The following is a 24938-nucleotide window of genomic DNA, read 5'->3' on the forward strand; positions in this document are numbered from 1 at the left end:
AAGTGTGAGCACCTTTATAATAGCAGACATTTTGGCTGTTTGCTAGTCTGGAGCATTTGGGTGTGTGTTCATGATTGTGAGGAAAGATTTTAGAAAAGCAAATTTTGCTGCCCATCAGTGTGCCAATGGGTATACGGTCATTTCAAAACATTATGAAGTCTGTCATTCTACAGCGAAAGATTCTTTAAAAGTGGAAAACATTCAAGACAGTTAGCAGTTGATGTCTCAAGAAGTTCACCCAGAGGTCAGCCCATGCACTGCTCAGAGAAACTGCAAAAAACCAAGCGCTACATCTCAGACTACAGACCTCAGTTAGCTGGACAAGTATGGTTTTTTTTTTAGAAGGGTTGCCGGCAGAAATAATCTTATCTCCAAGACACACCATGCTTTGGTTTGTTAAATTGCATCTGAACAAATCACAAGACATCTGGAAAAATGACCAAAGCGAAGCTATTTCGGACTAGTTATAATTCACTGCACTACATTTTTCCAACGATGTGAGAGACTGATAACACCACAGTGTATATGATATATGCGGTGGGGTTTGCATAGTTTATCTCAGGATGGCACAGAGCTCTTTTTCACAGGATTGCAGTGATTCAGTCAGTCCAATTCATCTATAACTTTGCATCTTGTCTTTTTAAGAAAGTAATTAAAACTCACACCTCACTGTAAAACAATATACATTACTGATACAATATCAATATTTCATTTTAAAATATCAGTTTCTGTCAATACAAAATTATAGTGACACTCCTCTATTCAAAATACACCTTATTTTAAAATAACCTCCAAACAATAACTGACACAGAGTATTTGGGGGGCGAATTTATTAGGGCTTTCTATGGCCAGTGTACATCATCATGATCTACAGAAAGAACTCCAAAGTTTATTCAGGGGACAGTCTTGACTGAGTGACCTCAAGCTTGAGGTATAAGTTATTGTTTCTGTTTACAATGTGTGATCAGTGTGTGTGTGTATCATCCTTCAAATCAAAGGTAAAACCAAGCTGCTAAATCAGTAAAAACAAGAGCACCACAGTCTGGTGCTTATCTATGTTCCTTAAACCAAAAGATTCAACGGACAAAAATAAAAAGTATGAACATGGGTTAATGCTGGCAAAGGTTAACATGTTGGGTTGTGCCCAGATTACAGAATATGGCTCTTTATCACAAATCCTGCTGAGTATTAACAAACGGGTAAAAAACAAAACCAAAAAAACCCTCCAAGAATACTTGACTAATTGCCTTTTCAAAAACTTCACAGATCAAAGCAAGACACTTGCACTCCAGCTTCGAGTACAGGTACTTCATATTGACTGACACAAAACATACAAGTGAGTTAAAAGTAACAGAACATGTTTCTGTTCACAGCTGGATTGTCCCAAGTTTCTGGGCTGACTAATGCTGCACAAGTGCAAGTACATGAGTTTCAAAAAGTGCTCTGTCCATAAACAAGTGCCTGGCTATGTTACAGAGAATGTACAACTTAAAACAAAAATTATACAAAATCAAGCATAAAAGTACAAAAAAAATGTACAAACATGATTGTATTTCCTTGACTTGCTGAGCTTTTGCAAATAGGAGATGTTGCATGACAGTAACTGCATTACTTGACAGATTTGACCTTTTTCATAATATGCACAGCCTTTAAGTACACCCAACGGGTTTTCCGTAGCAAGAAAATATATTCATTTATTTTTATAAAAGATAAAGTAAAAAAAAAGCAGCATTTTTTCTAACTTAGAGCAAAGATAGTCAATGTGGGGACTTTGGTAAACAAAATGTATTGCTGAGGCATCTGTATGTACAGCATATGCACAAATGGCTTTTTTACATATTACATTATGGTTTTGTTTTTTTTTGTTTTTTTACAGATTACAGCAAATTTCTATGAATGCAGCCTAACAGGTTATGGAAGCCATACATGTATTTACTGTGCATGAGCCACAGCACCGCCATCACAGGTATGAACTGCATATGTACCATAAGCTGCCAGGGGGATTCTTGATACATGGTCTGTATTGCACACAATCACACATTTCCTCGATTCCACAGAGGATCTATGCACACTCGTCTTCATCAACAGCAGTATCATATTTTTTGCTGCACAAAGGTTTCAAGCTTTATGATTATCCGTGCGGTACATTCCATTACTCTCATTGCAACCTCAGATGTGTATCTGTCATTGGGAATCTGCGGGAATGGCAGGAGATCAGGGTAGCGAGTTCTCAGGCTGTCCACACCGTATCCTTCCAGGATCTGAACGTCACTGACGAGGCCTGTGAGCTGGGAGTTGTACTCCTCTACTTTTTGAGCCAGCGCAGTAGGCTTTACATCTTTGTCTGACTTTCCTCTGACAGCATAATCAGCAGCTATCAATGCAAGCTTTGTGGCCAAGTAGCACTTGAAACAAACCCACTCGTTAGCGTTCTTATGAAGGTCATTGCGAGCAGCGGAGTAGTTTGCTCGGGCTTGTCTCAGCCACCTGCGGGCCTCCACAGGGTTTCCAACTGTCTTAAAGGTTGGGGGAACAAAGAAACGATGCGAGTGTGATGAACTTGCATAACTTGGATAATGTTCCCTGAACTGTTGCCTTTCTGATTTGTGACTCGTTGCTTCTTGGTTCCACGATGAATAAAATCTTTGAAATGAGAATTTCTCTGACTGGAAGCGGGTTGATGATGCAGAGTAGGCTCTCCTGGAAGCCCTGTCTGTATTTTGCTGATCAGCCAAAGACTGCTTCTCCATCCTGTTTATCTCATTCTGTAGGTGCTTGAAGACTTCTGTGGCAATGTCCAGATTTTCTGCATTTTTGTCTGGATGCCATTTGAGATACAGTCTTCGGATAATCTTTTTTCTCTCCGTCTCAGGAAGCTTCCAGGCTTGTTCAACTACTAAGGTCACTTCTTTAAGAATCTCAGGCAATGCCTTAAGTTTGATCTTTTTTGGAGACTGTTTATGTGGAGGGGGTCGCAAGTTTTCTTTGCCAGGAAATGGAGGGGGGACCATTCGTAGACCAGAGGAACGACAGTCTGGGCTCGTAGGTGTTGATGGTGTTGATGTGTCTCGAACTTGAGTGCTTTCATCTTGTCTGGAGAACTTGTATAAGTCGAGGGAACTAACTATTTTGTACTCACTATAACCAATGTCGATCTGGAAGCATTTCCCAAGGAAACTTGTGTTTTCCTCCTCTTCTCTTTCGACTTCTTGTACAATGATGGCGTATGTATAGGTGGGCTGATATGAGCCATATATGTCTCCCCCCTCAGAGTCTACAAGGTAACCCACATATTCCCCTGGATAGAATACATTCATTGGATCCATGAGCAGTGTGTGATGTATCTCTGCTGGAATTGGGGTTCCAGGGAGGGGTAGCTCAAGCTGTGAAGGCTCTGTTGAATCATACTTAACACCAAGGTTGTCCAGCTTCTCTGTGATTCTGTAGATGTCATTACAGCCCAACATGGCAATCAGGTACGACGTGTCTGAAATCAAATTGTCTGTAGCAGACTTCAGTGTCATAGCAAGAGCCAAAAGAAAATTAATGTCTTTGCTGTCTGAATGTTGGATGTAAAGGTGAATCACAGCTGTCCCATATCTCTTGAGGAATGCTAGCGTTTCACTGCGACTGTGCGGGATGGGGCTACATCCTTTCACTCTTAAAGTTGTCTGGAGTTTCTCAAAACAGGACACTTTGAGTCCTTCACAAAGCGCTTTGCAGAGACGTATGGCTTTGTCTTCATTCACAAGGTATGCATTATCGTTCTCATGTTTCATTATTCTGATCAGTCCTGTGATGAACTGTTCTGATGAGAGCAACAGCTGAAGGCGACCTTGTAGCGAGCAAAGGGCACCGAACTGGCACATTTTTGGAGAGTCCTCATCAAGTTGTTCTTCAAGAATGCTACTCAGCAGTCTAGGCCTTAGCTTTTGTGGAAGTAGCATGATTAGTTTTGTGTGGTAGGCGTGATCTTTGCCTAGATAACACTGGCTCAGATCCACAAGCATCTGGACTCCAACATTACCCTGAATTCTGCTCTTGTAGTGTGGCGCATCATCAAAGACCAACACATTAGATTTGGCTAATCTACCATCATGGCTTGGCAGGTAAAATATCAAATCTCTTAGATCTTCAAGGTCTTTGCGAATGTCCTTTGGTTCATTATGAAGAGACTTGAACAATCCCGAAACAACCCTTTTCACAGTTCTCATTTCATTTGGGTCAAGCTGCTTTCCCTCTGAATTTCTGTAAATTCGCCACAGCACTTCAACATATTGTCTGGTTGACACAACATCTTCTGTGCCAAGCTCTTTGAACAGTTGATGAAAGGTACCGAGTTCTAGAGGTAGTTTGTACAAGTAGGGTTTGAAGTCGGATTCATTGTCCAAATTAATGACCACTTCTTCAGGTTTTAGCAGTTTCCAGCCATCTTCTACCATGACAAAGGCTACTCCACGGAGCTGGTAACGGAAATCTCTTTTATCTGCATTGAGGAACTCATATGTGGATCTTAGAACTTTGTTCCTGGTTTTCACCATTTCATCATCAGGATTGGATACACTGCAGATATTCTTACAGTTGCTTATGACTTTCTCCAGAGGTGGGTCCAAGTTGACACCTAGCATGTTTAACACTTGGTCAAGTTGTTCCTGCCCAGTGAAAGCGCTACCCTCTTGGTCCCTTATGCTTAAAGGTGTAGCTTTCTCCGGTAGTATTGGACATGATGTCCAAAGCAAATGAATAATATCTGTTTGCTTGAACTTTGGATTCACTTGGGACCCACTGAAACGTATGAGAGGAAGTGTGCCGCTCATCTCTTGGTACTGAGAATGAAGTTTGATGAGTTCTTTGGGTGCTCTCTCAGGGCACAGAAAAGGTATCATTGAGAGCTCTTTGAGAAAAGTACCCTGAAAAAGGTCCGCCCTCTCACTGAAAATATGGTTCAAAAGAACATCGACAATGGTTTGCACTTTTTCCTTGGTCCAGCTCTCCGTTTGCGCTTTGATGCTGATCTCTTTTGCAAACTGAAGAATTTGCTGCTGTGATACTTCATGCTTGAGACCAATGTTTCTCAGAAAATTTATCCATGAGGTGAGCAACAATGTCCCATTCTTGGGTTTTGACACTTGCTCTACTTTTTTAAAAAACTCAGCAGGTATGAATGACTTTGTAGGTAGCATAACTTCAAACACTTTAACTGTTTTATCATAGAAGAACTTAGTTGGCCTGATTCTGTTTGAGTAGTCATAGATGAATGACAGTTCCTTCAGTTTCTCATAGAGCTGATCTTTCATCTCACATGGTTCTTCCATTGCCAAAAGCCTCTCCTTCAGATAGACAATGTGTTCAACTTTGGCATCATAGGAAAGACTCTCAAACTTTGGCAGGAGATGATGGAGGTAGATTTCTAAGTCATCTATTGGCATGCAGCCAAGGAAGGTATACAACTCTTTGAGCTGCGGACAATCTGCAAGAAATGCAAAGGAGTTCGTGTTTGTCCATTTGTCTATGTCTGCACAAGGGATACTTTTGGCAAGAACATAGTTTGCCCCATAGTTAGCAATGCTGATATATTTTCCGCTTACTGATTTAAAGCATGGGAGGAGTTTTAGGCTCTGTGCATCTTCTTGTGTGAGGTTAGCCAAGTTGCAGTTGAAATATAACAGAAAAGCCTCAAAGTCCTTGTCATTCAGGTTTCCCGATTTGAATGCAGATGTCTGAATCATGTACTCTACAGCTTTCAGAACACTTGATGGATTTTCAATGTTTGCAGTGTACTGTGTCAGAAAAGGCACGAGCTGACTCTCTTTGACACAGATTTTGTTAACTGCAAGTTGAATACACCCTGCTTTCATTAGGGTATGAAAGACTTTGTCATTTTGGCCCTGTGGAAATATGGCAATGCTCATCAAGCTCAGAGGTAGAAGCACATCATACTCTGGAACAACAAGCTTTTCTCTGGCCATGAATTTGATTCCAGGCAGCAAAGCCCAATCTTTCAGAATTTCAAGCACTGTGTCGAAGCTAGGTTTCATCTCCATCTGATTTTCCTTAACAGCGATATTCTCACTGATGAAGTTCCACACATTTTTCAGCCAGGATTCACTTGCAAAGGTATCTCTCCATTTCACAGGAATCTTTGATCGATACTCTCTTGGAAGAACAGACCCAAGTAGGTCCCCAAAGCTGCTGATGTCAAAGCTTTTTGCAACTCCTGCATTCAACAGGATGTTGCTGTACCTAATGTACAATGTGTTCATGAACATGTCTTTCCTAGATGATATCAGTTCATGGTGTGCTGTCAGGAACTTTGGTCTCTTTGAATCAAACACCTGAAGCATGTTGTCCATTGTTATCGACAGAGGCAAGCCCTCGACTTTGACTTCATTTTCCTCTATATCTTTAAAACAGTAGTCCACTAGAAGCTTCAAGTTATGAACTAGCTTATAGTTTGACTGCTGGAGACGACAGGGGAGTTTTCCAACATGGCATGATGTATCCGGTGATGAGAAAGTGTAAAGAAAGTTACGGACATCACTTGGTGTAACATAACGTACTGGAATCCCTGCATCTTCCAAACAGAAGTAGAGATTTGCAGTCTCATCGCAGCTGTGAATCAGGTTGAAACCAATATCAAGAAGCAAGGTTTTCAGCCTGTAGACATTTTCAGCCACAGACTTCCTTGAAGTTAGGTTGTACTCTGTGTTTTTCAAATGCTGAAGTTCATCTTGTAGCAGGTTATCAAAAAAGGCTCTTCCCTTGTTTGTTGTAGATGTATTCACCCATGAAATATAAATGACAGAGTGCATCTCAGAGTTGTCCATCTGTGCTGCTCTGACAACAGGAAGGAGACGTTTCAGGTCAGCATGGATACAGCTGTATACTGCTTTAACCAGGCAGTACCAGTCTGGCTGTATATCAAGTCTGTTGGCTGGGAAGAAGAACAGATATTTCCGCAGTGTATCTTTAACAACATGAAGTGGTGTTCCTTGGACTATAGTCATGGTGGGATCTGGACCTGGAAAGTATCGACGCTTGAGCTGAATCAGCAGTTCCACACAGGCGGGTGCTATCAGTGATGTCATCAGATTGTTATTCCAGTCACTCCTCACCCCAACTCCATTGTCATCTCTCCACAGGTTTCTTCTAGCAGAATCTAGGGCAAAATGTCCATTGACATGAAAGGGTAACCCTGTCTCGAGTGAAAGAGGAAGAAAGCAGAAAGCTCTGTGGGGTTTTTTGTAGTTGTGACTTACACATGCAGCTACCCCTCCACGTGGAAACAGGGTGATGTCTTCATTTTTGTGAGCTGAGATCACACTTTTAGAGACATTTTCAATGTTAGGGAAGCCGGATCTGTTACAGATCATCCATGTAGTCAGATTTCCCTCAGTATCCTCTATGTCCATTGTGTAGGTTATCTGCTGGACTGGGATAGCAGTAAGTGGCTTCTTTTTGGTCACACTGTCAATGACAGACGCATGAAATTGTTTGCGTTTCAATCGGTCACCATCCGTTATTTTGGCTGTCACAGAGTAGAGCACTTTTAGTTCACCAGATGAATGATCAACAGTACAGATTGATATTTTCTCCATGTGGTTAAGAAACATCAAAAGCTCTGCACCATCAGTTTTTAGCTTATCCAGTAGGTTCTGTACCATCCTGTCAGACGCAGCGACAGAACTGATCTCTGATGTCTTTGCCATGTCTGTAGAGCGGATGGGGAATCTGAACATTGTGCTGCGTTCCAACTTAAAATGAGCTCCCAAGTAAAGATTAAGAACATCTGAAAACTGAGACCTGAAGTCAGAGTCCAAGTCTCGAAACATTCTTCCTGGACTCACAGATGTGGCCCCAGGTGCATACCGTGCATGTGGATCAAAGATACAAAGAATGTCATTGTTAGAGATGAAAGATGGACAGTCAGTTATGTGATAGACGGAATTGAATCCTATGCCATATTGACCAGTTTTTCCTGGATTGGCCTCTTTAGTTCCTCTCCCAAGATTCTGTATACCTCTGATATCATCTTCTGTGAATGGTTGATTGTTATATACACAGAGGGCTGGGCCTTGCATCGGGATCCATTTATCGTCAAATATTCTATCTGTGGGGTGCGTTCTTGGATCAAAAACAAAGTAAATCTCTGTTGCTTTGGCATCATCTGCATTTTGAAGCAGCTCTTTCAGCATTTCTTTTTCTGAAGGGTAAGCATTGAGAATGCTTTTAATTCTGCTTGTGAGCTTTTCTTTTTGTCCAAACTCACTCCCAAGTGTGGTAAAGCAGACATTTGAGGCATATCTCTCCAATGCTTTATGACGTTTTGGGACTGCTCCTAATTTTACAGCAACCTCTCTTGGAATATCCCCGTGACAGTATTTCACCGTAGAGTCTCTGACTTTGATCCAGGGGCAGTCATTGTAGCACAGGGATTTTGATGGCTGCAGCATTAGATTGGAGTCGGGTAACAGAATCTCACCATAATTTACTTGACAGTATTCTTGGTTCTTGTCTCGTATTAGGCTCCATATTCCTTCACTAATAATTCTGCGACATAACTGGAAGTTTTCCTCACTGAGTGCTTTTCGTCCACATTCTTGCTTCATAGTTTCCAGAACTGCTGAGAAATCTTCCACTGTGAAGCTAGGTTGTACCCCAACACTTTCAAAAAGCTCACGGCAGCTGTTTCTGTACTTGTTGGGGAGCTGGTAAAGATGTGGAGCTGCATCAAAATTTAGGTGGAAAGCAACTTTGGAAGGACTGACATATGTGTTCTCTACCAGGATGGAGCTGAAGGATTTCAGTTCCTCAGTTATCTGATCTTTTGCACTTTCGTCCTGTAGCATCTCCTCATGAAGATATTTGTAACAGGCATTTGTTATGTTTTCCTGATACAGAGTTACACCATCAAAAGCCTGAGAGAGCTTCTTTAGCTGACTGATGACCAGTCCAACTGAGGGTTTCCTAATTAGACCAAGACAGTCTTTCACAGCCAACGAGATTGCACCACAACCTTTAAAGGATGGGGAATTCTCGTTCAGGATTGGCTTCATCAGACACACTGTGTCCTGATGTTCAGTTGTGAAGAGCTCTCTAGCAGAGAACATTGTTGTTGGTGAAAAGTTGTTCCCATGCCACGGGAGAGAGAATCCGGCAGGCCTTGTCAGGAATGGAAGAAACCTGATGTCCTGCAGTTTCTCCAAATGCTCAGCTGTTCCTTCATCTCTCATCTTCAGCTTTTCGTCAATGAGATTGAGTAGTATACTACTACGGAAGCATGCAGCTGTATGATCACTTTCATTAAGATCCATGACAGAATGAGCACGCTCAATCAGGTCCTCCCATGACAGATCGTCTTTTACCATGCCTAACTGCACTAGCTTTACTAAGCATACAGGGTTTACATAGTCTTTAGAAGTTCCTTCAGGAAATCTTCCATCATCAGCGTTGTAGAGTTTAGCAACTCTTCCCTCTGGGTGAATAAGTTTAGAAGGTAAAACCAGTTCCTTGTTGGGGCCAGAGCATGGGATACAAGGCGTAACCCTGAGAATTGATGCAAAATCCTCTAGTTTCTCATTCAAAACATAATGCATTAGAGGGTCCCTAAGCTCTTTGTCAATTTCCTGGATGTGTGGGAAAAAGACATCTGAAAAGAACTGCTTCTCTGTCAGGGTGTTTTCCATCAGCTTTCCTTTACACCCAGCATCATCAAATCCTTCCTTCACCCAGTCAGGCAGCTCAACAGCACAGAGGTTTTGTGAGCCACTCTTTTTGAGGTATTTCAAGAAGATCTTGAAAGCAGCGGGTCCTATGTCTGACCTGCAGAGTAAGGCATCATCAAGGAATCTGACACATTTGATTGACACCCACGTTTTGCCATCTGAGAAAACTCTTGCATGCTCACTGTCACCTCCTTTGGCTATTTCTTGGTAGACACCCTGGCTGATCAGTCTGAAGTCATCATGTACCTGACTTGGATCTGGCCAAGCTGCATAGTAGTTATACTTCAGTAGTTCTCCACTTTCGGCCAGTGACCTCAGCATGGTGAGAGCTGCTAAATAGGCCTGGACAATGACGTGTCTCATGAATATAGAATTCCACTGTCCTTTGGTGTCTGTCTTCCAAATCTCTTTACGGTTTGATGTCACAGCAAAGCAGCCGTTAATTTGGACTGGTAGGCCTGTTTTGATTCTTAAAGGTAAGTAACAAAACACCTCTCCGATTGGTGTTGCATTTGTCTTCACTGTCCATTTTCTATTCTCCTCCTCTGAGAGAAGAACGGCCACCCCTCCACAAGGCACTAGTCCTAATCTTTTTCCACTATCACTAAGGGAAAATTTGAGTGCCTCATTTGCATCCATGCATGAGCAAATGAGCCAGTTGGTGACCTCAACTGCCTTTTGGGGCATTTCATCTGTGAGTCTTCTTGTCTGAACACCTTTAGCAGCCATCTCAAAGTACTGGTTAGGATCTTCCTCTGAACCTCGGAACAGTGGGGAGTGGAGATCAACAATGCGCTTGAATACGTTGTGAAACTCCTCCACCATAACACGTATGATGCATCCAGACTTGGGAACATCAGAAGGTACCTTGTTGGTGCTTGCTACTTTCTTCATAACCTTTGCTGCAGATTTTAGGATACTTAGAGGTCCATATGAGGCTTTGGATGACCACACACTTTTGTTGATTACCACAACATCTTGCGCTCCTGCTGGATTTGGTTCCTCATATTTCAGGTATTTCAAGACCATGCTTCCAACATGTTGAGTGAACAGAATGAATCTGTGGCCACATATGCTGAACTCATCAACGAGAGAGTAGATATCTGTGGTATTGTAGTACAGACTGCTGATTTCACTTACTGATGCTTCCTGCTCTGTTCTGAATGGAAGTCTGAACAGTGTACCGTTGTATTTGTATGGCGAGTCCTGAGCTAAAGGAAGCTGGCAGTTGAAGACATTAATGAAAGGTTTGAACTGATTGGGAAACTTTCTCAGCCTCCTCTGTTGTTTGTTCCAGTTGATTTTGATCCCTGGATTAGACCTGTCTCTGATGTGCTTGCTGATGTGATTAATGTTTGGATCAAACATAATCATGAACTCTCTGCTCATTATGATGGGGATATCTGTAACGTGATAAACAGAGTTAAAACCCAAGCCAAACTTGCCAACTTTGTCTGCTTCACACCTTTTCACTGATCCACCTAACCTTGTGATGTTCAGAAAGTCTGTGTCTGAAAATACGGCATTATTGAAAGACCACAAGGCAGGCCCGTGGCAAACAATCATGCCAGGGTCAAGGAGATTCTCCCGAATGTCAGTGTTTTTTCTCATGTCAATGAGAAAACTGCACTCTGTTGCACTTGCATCATCAGCATTTTGAAGAAGCTCTTTGAAAATGTCTGCTACAGATGGATATTCCTCCAAGATATTTTTTATTCTCACTGTTAGAGGTTCTTGTTGGCCAGACTGTTCAAAGCCAAGATTCTCTGGGTTTATCAACCGTGTGCTCAAACATGGGACCTTCAGCCACTCTGCTGTTTTCATAGGAATGTCATCATGGACCAATATAATTGGTTCTGAAGCATCTTCGAGTAAGTCGTTCAAATCATCAACTTTAATATCACAGTAGGTACATTCATGGATGGGCTTCATCGCTAACCTGCTTGGGTCTTTGTAACAAAGAATGGGCACATGCATGTTAGTGTCTACAGGTATCTGATTGTTGTACAGCCATCTCAGGATGTTGATTAAAAGTAGAATATCACGTTTGCTTTCCTCCTTGGTCATCTCTCCTTCACATCTCTGTCGAATGAGAGCAATGACTTTGAACACATGGTCTGGGACAACCTCTTCAACTGAACCACAGAACTTAAAAAGCTTGTGAAACTTCCTTATTGTTTTGGGCAGAGAGTAGAGGTAAGGCTGCAAGTCTAGATCAGGCAGGGCTTTTAAAACTGTCTGGCCTGGTGACGAGAACGTCTTCCCTGTCCACACCCAATCAAAAGGCAGTGATTTCATTGCTTCTCTTGCATCCTCAAGATGAGCCTGCATGAAGCCATAAATCTCAAACAAGATCTGCTGGAACTGATACCAATCCTCTGTGGTGAATGCCTGAGATTTATGCCAGTCATTCACTGCTTTCAAGTGCTGTAATACTTGATCCACTTGTGGCTCTATAGTCAGTTTCAGTGCCTTCTTCATACCTGCAGATGTGTGTTCAACCAGTGGTACTGAAGATCCCACAAGCACTGCATGGGATATTTCACACATTTCAGACAAAGAGCAGATATGGAGAGTATCTCCAACCCAAGCAAGAGATTTAGGGTAAGTTAAGGGCCTGTCTTTACAGACCGGTGCCCATTTTAGTTTAAGCAAAGCTGTCTGAGCATCAGCTGATTTTACAAGCTTGGTCTGTTTGTTAAGTATTTGCAGCAGTGTTTTTGCCTTTTTAATTATTAAGTCCCATTTAGGTTCCTCACTGCTTTGCAACTCCTCTATCTTCTTTGCCACTCGAAGTACATCTTTTTCACTGAGCTGTACTTCATTTCTTAGTCCAAGTTGTCTGAGTGAATGAAGAATATCTGGAGATGATGTGAATGTACTTGTGGGAAACCTGTTTTTTTCCTCCATGAAGAATAGATGTTGCAGGATCTCTAGCTCAGGATCAAAAAGATCTGTCGCTTTGACTGACTTTCCACAAGGCAGCTGAATGAATTTAAGAGCAGAAAGCCATCCAATCACAGCTGAGTTTTCATTCTTTAGAAAAGCCAGATGTTTAAGAGCCCAGAGCATGATTTCAGTTGTCTCATCTGTTGTGTAGTAACCTCTCTCTATATCCTGAATAATAATTTTGAAACATTCTGTTGTTTTCACTTGTTCAACATTTAGCATTTTGATGAGGCGGATTGATTCCTCATCAGAGCAAGAAACAAGATTTTCAGATAATTTCACATCTGGCGGGTGCTTGGCTCTGTGGTGTAAAGCTCTGGCCCCTCTCAGTGATGTGAATGCTGAGGTACCTTTAGAGCATGTACCCAGTTTCTCAAAGATGGAAAGGTCAAGTAGGATATGCTTCTCCTTCTCTGTAATGTCAGACAGCCCTGCAAGAAAATTTCTGAGTGCAATTTTCTCTTCCACTGAGAAAGAAGAGACTTGGCTTGATAATCGTTGGGTTGATGTTCTACTCATAATTTGCAGAAGCATACCAGGAGAGCACGGGTGAATGTAATTTTTTAGCAGAGGATGCTGCAAACAGGGATCCAGCTTTTTTATCACTACTCCTCCAAGCTTTTCTATGATGTCAAGCACGTTTTCAGAAAGTGGCGCCTCTTCCTCATCCACAAGGACTATGGGTGATGGAGTTTTGAAACGAAGAAGCTCAACTGTGTGTGTGCTTTCCTCGAGTGGCACAAGTGGGATCAAAGGCATGTCTTCAAATGTATTTAGGTCATCAGCAAAATATATATAGAGATGCTTCCAAATCATCTTTAGCCAGGAAAGTGTAGGATGCTTCAACTCCCTGTTTCCAGGATCCCATTGAACTTTAAAGTCTCTGGCTGGCCAGGCTGTTGACAGGATCTCCTTGATGAGTCGAGCTGAACGTTCAGGGTTCAGCACTTGTAGCTGAGTGCAGGGTCTACCTGTTATAATAACAGTGAAATTTAGAAATTAGCACAAGTTATTATTACAAACACAGATGCAAAATAAAATCCGATCAGTGGGTTAGGTTTGTTCTTTTTATTGATGCAGCGGCTACAGCTGTAAAGGCACTTTTTCATTCATAGCTCAGCCACACGATGTCATTTAATTTTTGAAATGTTTTGTTTCCTTCTTATTCTCTTGACAAATTTTACTCATTGAATCATGAGTATATTTTTTTCCTCAGACATATCACCTCAAATACTCAGAATCTAAATATATTTAAGACATGTAAGTCATGCAAACACGCTTGCACAAACTTTACTGTGTATGCACACACACACACACACACACACACACACACAAATTGTTAATTTGACAAGGAAAAAATGCTTTTTCCAGGCCTGTGGCACTTGTTCACTTCGCTCATGTATTAAAACACTGACATGTATGGTAATTTATCATGTTATTAATTTTTACCTTGTATCACTTTATATAGTCAGATGGCAAAAACAGTTGTTCATAAACACTCAGCAAAAAAATATTAAATAAATACATTTCTTCTAATTCTTCTTTGCACGCTACATAAACATTGTGTACAACAAAAAAAATAATTAAAGTCACTGTTTGATGAACACTTATTTATAGATAACAATGATAAGACTTCAAAAGTGCCAAGCAGTTGGGGAACACACATACATACATATGATACGATCACTACAGTAAGATACTAAAGTCATGCCAATCTGAATCCAGTCTTATCATTCCAACATATGAGTTTGGGTTAATGATAAAAAGGTCACACACTTTGAAATGCCTTACCTGAACACCCCCACAGAAACTGTTGCACTGTAAAATTTAAGAGATGTGGGATGATTTTTACTGTTTCTGTCTTTTAAAATAAAATGTGGTAAAAAACAAAAAAAAAGAATTTAAAAAGTAAACAAATGATAATTTTTCAGTTCAGGACTTCTGTATATCAGAGTAACATTAAGGCCTTACCCACCCTAAGGCCAAGGTTTGGAAGTACAGTTAAGATTTCTGTTTAAAATTGAATTCTTTATGTAATAAAAATGAATAATAGCAAAATGTTAGCTAGCAGAAAAATAATAAGCGGTTAGTTCCAAATTGTTGCAGCTATTTTTAACTGGAGTATTCTCTGTTTCTTCTACTTTGGGCTTTGGCGGGCAAGTTGTTTTCTCAGCACTTTTCCTCTGCCTGGGTCGTGACCCACAGTCATGACTATGGCATGAGTATGGCAGAGCGTGCACTCAGGATCTGCTCTTGCAGACCGAGTGGAATGCGTGGCACAAAAACAACTCATCCATGAATCAGCATGCTCACTCTCTCTTCCATTTTCTATCTCTCGCCTAAATTTTCTATCAGCCTATCAGCTGGGTACCAGATTTAATGCCCCGCTGGCACTGCTGAGAGTACAACAGTCCAGTGTTACAACATGGCTGAACCCACATAACCTACTTGTTCATCACAGGACTGCAAAAATGTTCTTTTGGAGATACAGGCCAACTAAAAAATTAACACAATACTTTAAATCAAAATCATATATAATAAAAGAAATGATTAATTTTTTTAGGCTTCCCTAAAAAGACACTTAATCTAACAGATTAGATTCAATTCCTATTGTCAAGATTACAAATAAAAATCTGTTAAAAATGTTTAACATTGTCAAACTCTCTGCTGGTCACTGCTGGAATAAAGCTGATTATATATACATTTATTGAAAGGAAATAGGTGACATTACCTCTGCATTTGGCAGCTTTCTTCAAACTGTCCATCACTGAAGGCTTGATGCTCTCCAATATGAATCGATGCTCCAGTCCTGGATACAAAGACCTTAGGATAAAGTAAAAAAAAAAACAAGAAAGATCATAAATTTTGCAAATTTAATTCTGGGCTTACACATAAAGCCAAATCCAGCTGGATGCAGTTTGTGTAATCGTGGGCACAGTTTTCAAACAAGAAGCTATCAAAAACCATGTTCACAGAGGAACAGCAGATTTCGCACTATGCATGTAATTCAGTTTGCTTTTTTAAATTGTATTATTGTCTCATTTTTCAAAGGCATCAGCAATACTCACTAGATAATCATGCAATTAGTCTGTCAATATTTCTGAATAAATCAGCATCAGCCTTCCTAATGTGGAAATTTCTTACCTTGCCACTCTTACTTAAATGAAGAATGAACCAGACTGTTTATATAAATGTATTTGGAACTAATGCTTGACAAAAGAAAAATGAGAAATGGATTCCTTATCCATGAAAAAAACAACAATGTGTGAATAGTTTATGGTAAAATATATAAAATAAATATTGTTTTCTCCTGTTAAAATCAATTCAGGAATAAAAAAGAAATCAAATTAAGAAGAGAATTACAAAAACATGATGAAACTGGTAGAAGCTTATTTGTAAAAATAAACCATCTCACTCTGTCTGTACCTGGGGTACTCGTCAGAGGCAATGTAAATGGCATCTTTTTCAGTCACAGAGGATGAAAACGTTATAAAGGTCTCATCTTGGAGTGGCAGGAGCTCAAGTCCTATAAGGTCGCTGTAATTAGCATCTCCAAGTGCAAACTCCAGCAGCAGCAGCTTCTCCTGTGAGGGACCTGTGTGTCTGCTCTTCCTGATCACTTGCCGCAACAACGATGGCGTCACCTTCCTCACTTCACCGGACTGAGTCATGTAGGCAGCCAAGACAAAGTCCACAGCAGAAGGCACCTTTGCCACCTGCATTCCTGAGCTTTGGAGGTAGTTGATCACAGTCTCTGAAATGCCATCGTCTGTGTCCAGCTCTGAGAACACAGTCTGGTCCACCCTGACCCAGCTCTCGCTGAGGGAATAGATTACTTGGTGCTGCAACAATTCATCAAACAGTGGCTGGAGAATGGGTTTCCAGCGGGACTTGACCAGCTTAGGGTCTGGCCAGGCCCTATAGATTCCTGTAGGAGACAATGGAAAGTCTTGGTCCTTTTTTATCTGTACCCTGTTGATAGCCTCAATTATGAGAGTGAAGTAAGCCCTCGGGATGACAGTAATTATAAGAAGCTCATTCCACAAGGCAGCTGGATCCCTCCACTGGTCCACTTCCCGCCACTTGATACTCCTGCGATTGTCCGTGAGGCCAAAGAAGCCGCTGACATGAACAGGAAGGCCCGTTTCGCTCTCTTCTCCGGGAGGAAGTGGAAGGAAACAAAAAGCTCGTCCTGAGAAACCGGATGTTGCACCTTGGTCCTCTCTGTTAAACAGAGTAAGAGGCAGGGCAATGCCTATGCTAGGCATAAACTTCAAATCATCTGCCAAAGAGTCCAACTCAGCACACATCCCTCTTCCCCCAACGCCATTACACACCAGCCACGTCATCCTCTGGGTCTCTTTAGCCGTTTCATCCTGAGTCTCGATGTTGAGCTGGTAAGTGACGCACGTGATGGCAGAGCTGGGAACGCTGTTGCTATAGCTGTCTATAGCCTGTCCCAGTATCTTCAGTGCATTTGGTCTTTCTAGCTTATCATCTGTATTCTCCGTTGCTGTAACCTGAAACAACATGCGCTCTGTGCCATCAGACTCGTGCACATGCAAGGATATTTTCTGCACACTTTTAAGGAAGAGGAGCACCGTGTCTGCGTCAGCTTTGAAAGATTCAAAGAGCTCCAAAACTTTTTCCTTGTTGTAAATGTTGCCGCTGAGCTGAGATGGTTTCATGCGAAGCGGGAAGCGAAACAGAGTTCCAGGAAAGTGGCCATCTTGAATGGTTTGATCGGAACTCCCAAACATCCCAAAATACGGTGCAAACTGGTCAGCTAGTTCCGTGATCTCTTTAATGTCCGACTTCAAGTTCCAGCACTGGCCTGACTCATTCACGCCAAACAGGGTCTGATGGGGGTCTAGCATGGCGATCTGGTCTCCACTGAATATACTGGGAACATCTGAAACATAATTAAAAAGAACATAACAGTGGTAACTAGTTACATTCAGATCAGCATATTAGGTAAGTGGCACAGTCGCCTCATGGCAAATGTTTCAGAGTTTGAACCCGATGGTCGGCTGGGATGTTTCTATGTGGAGTGCAGAGGTTTTTTGCAGGTGTTCTGGGTTTCTCCCACAGTCCAAAGACATGTTGTAGTTGTTGATGTCACCAGGAATGGTAGTAAGGTTATTACCATTAACTAAAACTAAATTAAAAACTAAAACTAGATGTGAAAAACCACTGTAGTTAACTGAAATAAAAATAAAAACGAGACTAGACCAGGACATGCCCTCCATATGTGGGAGGACTAAAACTAAAGTAAAACGAAGAAACACACTCTGGAAACTAAATGAAACTTAAATGATTAAAAAAAAAAAGACAAAATGAAATAAAAATACAAAATAATCAGAAAATACAAAACAATAACAACTCTGCTCTACGACCAGGCAGGGTGCACCACGTTTCATGCCCAATGTTGACTGGAAGACGTAGATATATATTTGGGCTTCTGCTTTGCTTGGACATTTCAGTAAATGCATTAGTGAAATTGTTTTTGTAGCCTTTAATATCAGTGGAAGGATCTCTGGAGGTAATTATCTGCGATTTGTTACCACTGTGATTTATGTTCCAAACTTACTGCCTCTCAGTCTAAATTTGGTTGCGGTCAGACTCTGGAAACTACAGGTAAACATTCCTAGGTTCAACACACTGACTCCACATGAGAAAACAAAACATCATTCAACATTTTGCTAGATAAATAACACTGTACCTGTAATATGGTACACAGAATTGAAGCCGATGCCAAATCGTCCAACTTTTAAAGGATCTTCTCTCTTCCTGCTCCTTGCGATCTCCTGAATCCCATTCCAGTCTTCCACAGTGAACACCGCGTCATTGTACACGTACAGTGCTGTTCCTGCAAGTCAGATTCAATGTGACCATGCTGGGAAAAACTCCAAAAAACAAATGTCATTATTCTAAAGTGAGTGAGTAAAGATAATGTATTTTCTTTAACTAAATTGTTGCCTCTCTTCCCAAAGAAGCCAGAGTAACAGAATAGCTGCTAACAGATATTTAATCAGGACAGATTCTAGCCAGCATGAGAGCTTGAAGGTTTGCCCTCTGAGTTAAGAGCTGATCACTGGGCTATGCTGCTGGACTTAACTTGTTACTGACTGCTAACCTTGATGCTGAGCCATGTCAGGTGACCACAGTGACTCCGCTCCATACTCTGTCTCATCGTACATGAACTTGACCTCTGTGGCTCCAGCATCCTCAGCATTTTGGATCAGCTCCTTCAAAATAAAACAGAGGAAAGATCAGCAAATATGAAGACAGGGCCTTGTAACAAAGCCACACTGAGATATCAGCTTTACAGGTGGATAATTTTATCTAAAAGGCCTCGCCAAAGAACATTAAGACCTTATTAGAATAGATGGCGTCATTTGGGACTTCAGCTTTGGAAAAAGTAAAACCATATATGGTAAAGGACCTGAGATTGGCAAGTTAAAGCCAAAATAAAACTATGATGTTTGTTTCTGTGCAAACGTGGCATATTTTCTCATTTAAAATCCTTTTTTTTTGCCTACAAACAGCTTTCTCTTGGAAGAATCTCTACCATAGCAGACTGATGGTATAAACTCATAAAATACCGCTAATCCGGTGTATGTGTACTAAAAATAATAACTAAATAGCCAACAACTTTAAACAGATCAAGAGAGTTTTAAAATACTATCAGAAATGTATAAATTCTGTGCAACCTCTGTATGCTAATTATGTTTAATATGTAGTCTATACAGACACAAACAATTTTTTTTAAAAGCACCCTTACCTTTAGAATCTGTCCTCCTTCAGGATATCTCCTCAGGATATCCTTCAAAAATTCAACTAATGGAGGTGTTGTCTGTCCAAACCTTCCTGTAAAGACACACTGTGTAAGATTCTCTTTAATATTGACTGATTGATTGCAGACATGTGCAGGTTTTCATGTTACCTCCTCCTTTTAGGCCTCGTCCCTCCAGAATGACAGATACTTCTGGGCTTCCCACGGGCACCAGAGTACCAATTTGCACACTGTTATCCAGCTATGCAGGATTGATGTGAGGAGAGAGAGCTTGTTTTAATGTACAGCAAGAATGCATCAGACTGAAATAAAACTGTGTGTGATCAGGTGACATGAAGAAAATATGTATTTTAAAAAAAGTCCTTACAAAATTAACATGTAATTGCATGAACAGAATGAGACATATCATTTAATGAGACTTAACAACAGACTTATAGTCTTCAATCTTTCACCACAGCTACTGTTAAATCATTCGGAGTTGGGTTTATTGCACATTAGTTGACAGACTGACTTTTCCTGGTGAGCATTTCCGAATCAATGCAGCAACGCCTGACTCAGCTGCGTGGGGCTCTTCAAGGTCACACTGTGAACTCCTGCACTCAGCAGTCTTTGCACATCAACATGCTCTCTGGCAAACTGAGTCATCCCACTCATCATCTTCATCATTGTCACGCCACTGTACAATTATTATTTCACAGTATAAAGACGTTTTGTGACGTATATTGTAAGCAATATGTTTCTTAGAACAAATATACAGTGACAGAGCTCAAAACACAGAGGAAGGTGAGGCCTTGTGGTTATATGTAATAATATTATTAGGGAAAAAGTGAGTTTATAAATCTGTATAAAACCTTCAATAAATGTAAATAACACCTTTTATGTAGTTGCACGCAGGCAGTCTTCATTACTAATGCCTTAAAAGAGTTTTTTGTAATAGCTTTAGGGTCCTCTATCAAATATTTGGCTGCTAGGATTGAAGGTTTAATTTTATCTGAGAGCACCCACTGCCAGGCATTTACAGTGAAGAATGCTTTAGAGACTCAATGAGAACAAGCCAAGCTTGCCTTAAAGCACACAGCACCTCTTCCATCACACTGCTGCAGATTTAATTGCATCAGTGTAACATCAAATATAGACTTACAACCGAAGGGCACAAAGGAAGTTACTTTCTGTTATTGTTTCCTGGGAAACACATCATGTAACAAAGCTTCAGGCGCAGCAGAAATCATGACTGTATTACTTTTACTTAAAACTGGCCCTGCAGTGTATGTGGTGTTAGCTTGTAGGGCTGGCTTGCAGCTAATTTCTGCATATGAGATGGGGTGGGGGTGGAGGGGGGCTGCCAAGCACTGTCCACCATCTGGTGCTTTCCATCAGCTGAGCCACAAGACACGGGGCCAACTGCAGCCCTGCTAGTAGTGTAAGTCACTGAGTGAACTATTACAAACTAGCACACCACAGTCACACTATAGATTTATCTGCCCACAAATCTGCAGTGTTATTAATGAGTTTAGATTAGGTATGTGTTACAAATTAGATTAACTGATCAAATTTTTAACAGTAACACATCTGTTTGTTTCAAATAAATAATTACCATACAATCATAGACCGTTCATTCATATAACTGTACAATTATATATGCACACAAGTTAATAATCATGATCTTAAAACTGCAACATTTTGGGATATACAATGTGATACTTCTAAATCTGGAAAATTAAACAAGCTTTTGTTTAATGCAGCATTTTTATTTCAATCCTCTGAATGCAGTAACTTTAGTATTATTCAATACACTGTGATGAAGAGGTGCCGAGTCATGCTGTCTGCAGTATGAGTGAGATCATTTGGCAGCAGCCAGTGGAGCAGATCCTGTGTTTAGGATTACTGCATAACTGTCACTGTAAGAATCACAGATAGATAGATAGATAGATAGATAGATAGATAGATAGATAGATAGATAGATAGATAGATAGATAGATAGATAGATAGATAGATAGATAGATAGATAGATAGAAAGTCATGAGATCGATAACACTCCAAGGCCTCAAATAATTACTAACACAAATAAGTAATTACACCACGAGGGAAACTCACAGCACTTCTAACAATGAGGGCCCTGTTAACAGTTTAAATGAGTGTCACACCATTTGTTCTGCAGTTATGGAACAGGTTCATTAAAATAGAGCAGCTTTCTGCTGTTTGTAATTATCTAATTTAAGAGAGAAAAGCCAAATTTCTTCCTCGTGTCTTTCTGCAATGACATTACTAGAATGTCAAAAAACAAAACAAAAAAACAAACAAAAACCATTAATTTACTTTGTACTCAAGTACTTACAACCTGAAATACAAGAAGTGGCTCATTAATAAACAAAGTAACAGACTTGTGAGTCTTGCTCTAATGTAACATACAAGGGACCAGAAAAGATGGCAGATTTGCCGTTGCACATCATGTGCATTTTGTTTTGCTGTGATCATACTGTGGCATGTTCAAAGACGTTCAAAATGACAGTTTTATTGTTGTCCTTATCAGTTTTACTTGTACTCTTCTATTACAGAAAAATAAACGCTCACCATTCTCCCATTGTGAGTCAGTCGTTGCTCTTTGACTGGGAGGTTTGTCTCCTCGTACAGCAACTGCTTGACATCTTGAACAGAAGTAAATGGAGAGACCCGGTAGGACCTCAGGCCAATGCACTCATGACGAACTGTCACCCATGGCAACCTTGAAAATACAAGCACACATTAGAAGTTTTAACAACAAACAATGGCAAGAAATTTTTCTTATGTATAATAATCTTCTGACAGACACAACACTACAATTCAGCAGCAAAGAAGGAAAGGTGTTAAATTTCATCACAAGAAATAAGAGTCTTGCTTACGGCCACTATTGATCAAGGTTTAAGTTTGGAAGAAACATGAGAACGTGGACTCTTCACCAGGTTCATATACCAACCGTCCATTAATGCCATTTTATGTCTGTGTAAAGTTCTACAATATCATATTGAGAACACTGCTCTCTTCTCTTTCTCTTCACCCCAAACGGTTAAGGCAGATGGCTGCCCCTCCCTGAGCCTGCTTCTGATAGAGGCTTCTTCCTGTAAAATAGGGACTTTTTCCTACCTTCTGCCACCAAGTGCTTGCTCATAGGGCTTTGTGTGATTGTTGGGCTTTTTCTTTAAGATTGTAGGGTCTTTACCTTACAATTTAAAGTGTATTGAGGCAACTGTTGTTGTGAAATGGCACTATATAAATGAAATTTAATTGAACTAACTGACCATCCTATCACATCCTTAAAAGTGAAACCTTACTGCAGTCCCACCCAAGATCATTGATCTCTCAAAGCCTTCAAGAGCTGTGCTGTTTCCTGACAATAAGCCAGAAAAAACAACCCTTCCTCATTTTGTTCCTGGTCACTTCTTCAAAGAGCACTAGAGTGCTTTATAGAAATATGCTGCTATTTCTGGAAACTATGTGGTTGTTGCAGTTAAATAAGACAACCTTGGGCTAGCCTGTTAACAGAAATAAAACAATATATTTCTGCTCATTCAGCAGGAGGCCACTGGACCTTTGTGGTTAAGTCCCTCTGGACCACTGTAGCTGGGTGGGTGTGGCAGCCAGATCCAGCAGAGGATGGTTAAAAAGCATTACAGTGATTATTTACCTTCACACAGGCAATAGAACCATTTTGCTGAAACGTATCTGCCTGATCCATAAAGGGAAGCTGTAAAAAAATGTTGTTATTCCTGCCTTGACTGTTAGTTGAGATATTCACTAGGAAGTCTGAACACCTCAACTACCGAGGAGTTATAGGAGTGCTATCAGCTGCAAATATTCAGCATGTTACATGTTGCCAGGAGTATATGACAGCAAACAGTAAACTTACCAGGGGTCTGGACAGTTTGCCATGTCGCTGCTGCTTTGTGTCCCAGCACATACACGTTCATTGGACTATCTTCCCCACTGCGCGCAGGAATACACCATCCGAGAAAAGGCTGTCGTGAAACAAGAAAACCGTTATTTTCCATCACCTGCCCCTTGACAGTGCGGTAAATTTATACCAGTCCTCTCGGTGATGTATTACACACATATATATAGCATTTATGTGTTGATGTGATTTGTCTGAGAGTTTTCGTTGTGGCCGCACACCGCCGGTGCCGGTTGTTATTTTTCCACTGAGCCTCTTTAGGAGCGTTATCCCAACAAACCCCACTCACTTGTGTGTGCCCAGCGCGCGCCGATAATGGTCCTCTCGAAAAGCAGACACATTTCGCGGCACTCGGTATTCCTGGAAACAATCGCAACAACAATAGCAAGTGACACTGTTAGATCCCTCCAACTACACACCGACTCCTTCAAAGGCGATGTTCTAATAATAATGAATTACACTGAGCGTGAGAGCAAAACGGGGGGACACGAAGCGAGAGGAGTCCCGGGCGGTTACTTCCGCTTCGTCTTAAAGCCCGTCAGGAAGACTAAACAGTCTCGACTACCCTTTACTTAACTGTTGTCTTTCTTTTGCGCGTGAATTCATTGAGATATTTAAAATATATTTAAATATTTTCTTCTGCAAGCGTGAATTCATTATTAAAAGTTTGTCCTGTAACGTGATGCAGTGGTGTGATGACCAATTTTGTAGGCGCATGCGTAGAAGCACATTAACGGAATAAATCTCCCTTTAGGGTTTTTCTCAGTAATAATTTTTCTATTCTTTAACTGACTGTACCAATAACTATCTTTCACTATTATTAATCTGCACAACAATGTGCACTAGGTTCCATTTAATCTTTAAATCAATTAAGGTCACGCGGTCAGCAAAGACTATAAAAAATCAAGAGTCGCTCTGTGTTCTTTTCTATTGGTTCCGTGATCCGGAAGTAACCTGCTGAGCGACTTGCCGCTGCAGCACTACCAAGGTTTCAGTGTGTATTAAATCCATCATTTGATACTAAAAAAATCACGTTCACTTAATATTTACTAGAAAGATACATCAATACATGGAAAAGGAATATAAACTGTGGAATATAAACTGTGCCAAAATGTAGCATCAAATAGCTGCCTTTTTACAATAAATGAATAAATAAATAGCTTTCCACGTTCTTACAAGTGAATGTAAGTCTATTATTGACTGTTGTTGGTCTTTAAATAATCTGCATGTATAAATTCTTCCGGCTGGCCAATCAGAACCTGTGTTGGTGCCCTGTCAGTAGGTAGGCTAATTCATTATTTAGGGGGCACCATTTCATACATTTGAAGTCAAAGCAGTTGGGCACAAAATGGAAAATGTAATTTAATGCAAAATAAACATGAAATGTGACATGAGGGATAACAAACAGATCGCCTACATATGAAAACTACATGTATGAAAATTAAAATTTAAAAGCCTCTTTAAAGTTAGTTGTGCAATTATTTAAAGAAAGGGAACACTTAATCCTCCTTTATGTAGCTGGAAATGTAACTTCCTGCTTCTA

The 24938-nt window shown here is 40.7% G+C and overlaps 1 protein-coding gene across 1 annotated transcript; it reads right to left on the reverse strand.

The window, feature by feature from the left end:
* Window positions 1-823: 823 nt before the first annotated feature.
* On the reverse strand, window positions 824-24060 carry sacs (sacsin molecular chaperone). The gene is made up of 12 exons (XM_039598306.1): window positions 23855-24060; window positions 23685-23755; window positions 23354-23462; window positions 22042-22192; window positions 19621-19711; window positions 19459-19544; window positions 18811-18922; window positions 18397-18543; window positions 16101-17586; window positions 15406-15497; window positions 14466-14492; window positions 824-13645 (listed from the first exon to the last, which is right to left on the reverse strand). The coding sequence occupies exons 3-12, from the start codon at window positions 23374-23376 to the stop codon at window positions 2094-2096; spliced, it is 13767 nt and encodes a 4588-aa protein (XP_039454240.1). The 5' UTR covers window positions 23377-23462; window positions 23685-23755; window positions 23855-24060; the 3' UTR covers window positions 824-2093.
* Window positions 24061-24938: the final 878 nt, after the last annotated feature.

Source organism: Oreochromis aureus, linkage group 14, assembly GCF_013358895.1.
Source record: "Oreochromis aureus strain Israel breed Guangdong linkage group 14, ZZ_aureus, whole genome shotgun sequence".
In the NCBI taxonomy this organism is placed as follows: Eukaryota; Metazoa; Chordata; class Actinopteri; order Cichliformes; family Cichlidae; genus Oreochromis; species Oreochromis aureus.

Bases quoted from the DNA above. Each gene is read 5' to 3' on its own strand.
- sacs (XM_039598306.1), bottom strand. From the start codon at position 23,376: ATGGCAAACTGTCCAGACCCCTG. The intron at 19,712-22,041 runs GTGAGCGTTTAT...AATCCTGCATAG, and splicing joins TGACTCACAATGGGAGAATG to CTGGATAACAGTGTGCAAAT. The intron at 18,923-19,458 runs GTAAGGGTGCTT...TTTATTTTGAAG, and splicing joins AAGGAGGACAGATTCTAAAG to GAGCTGATCCAAAATGCTGA.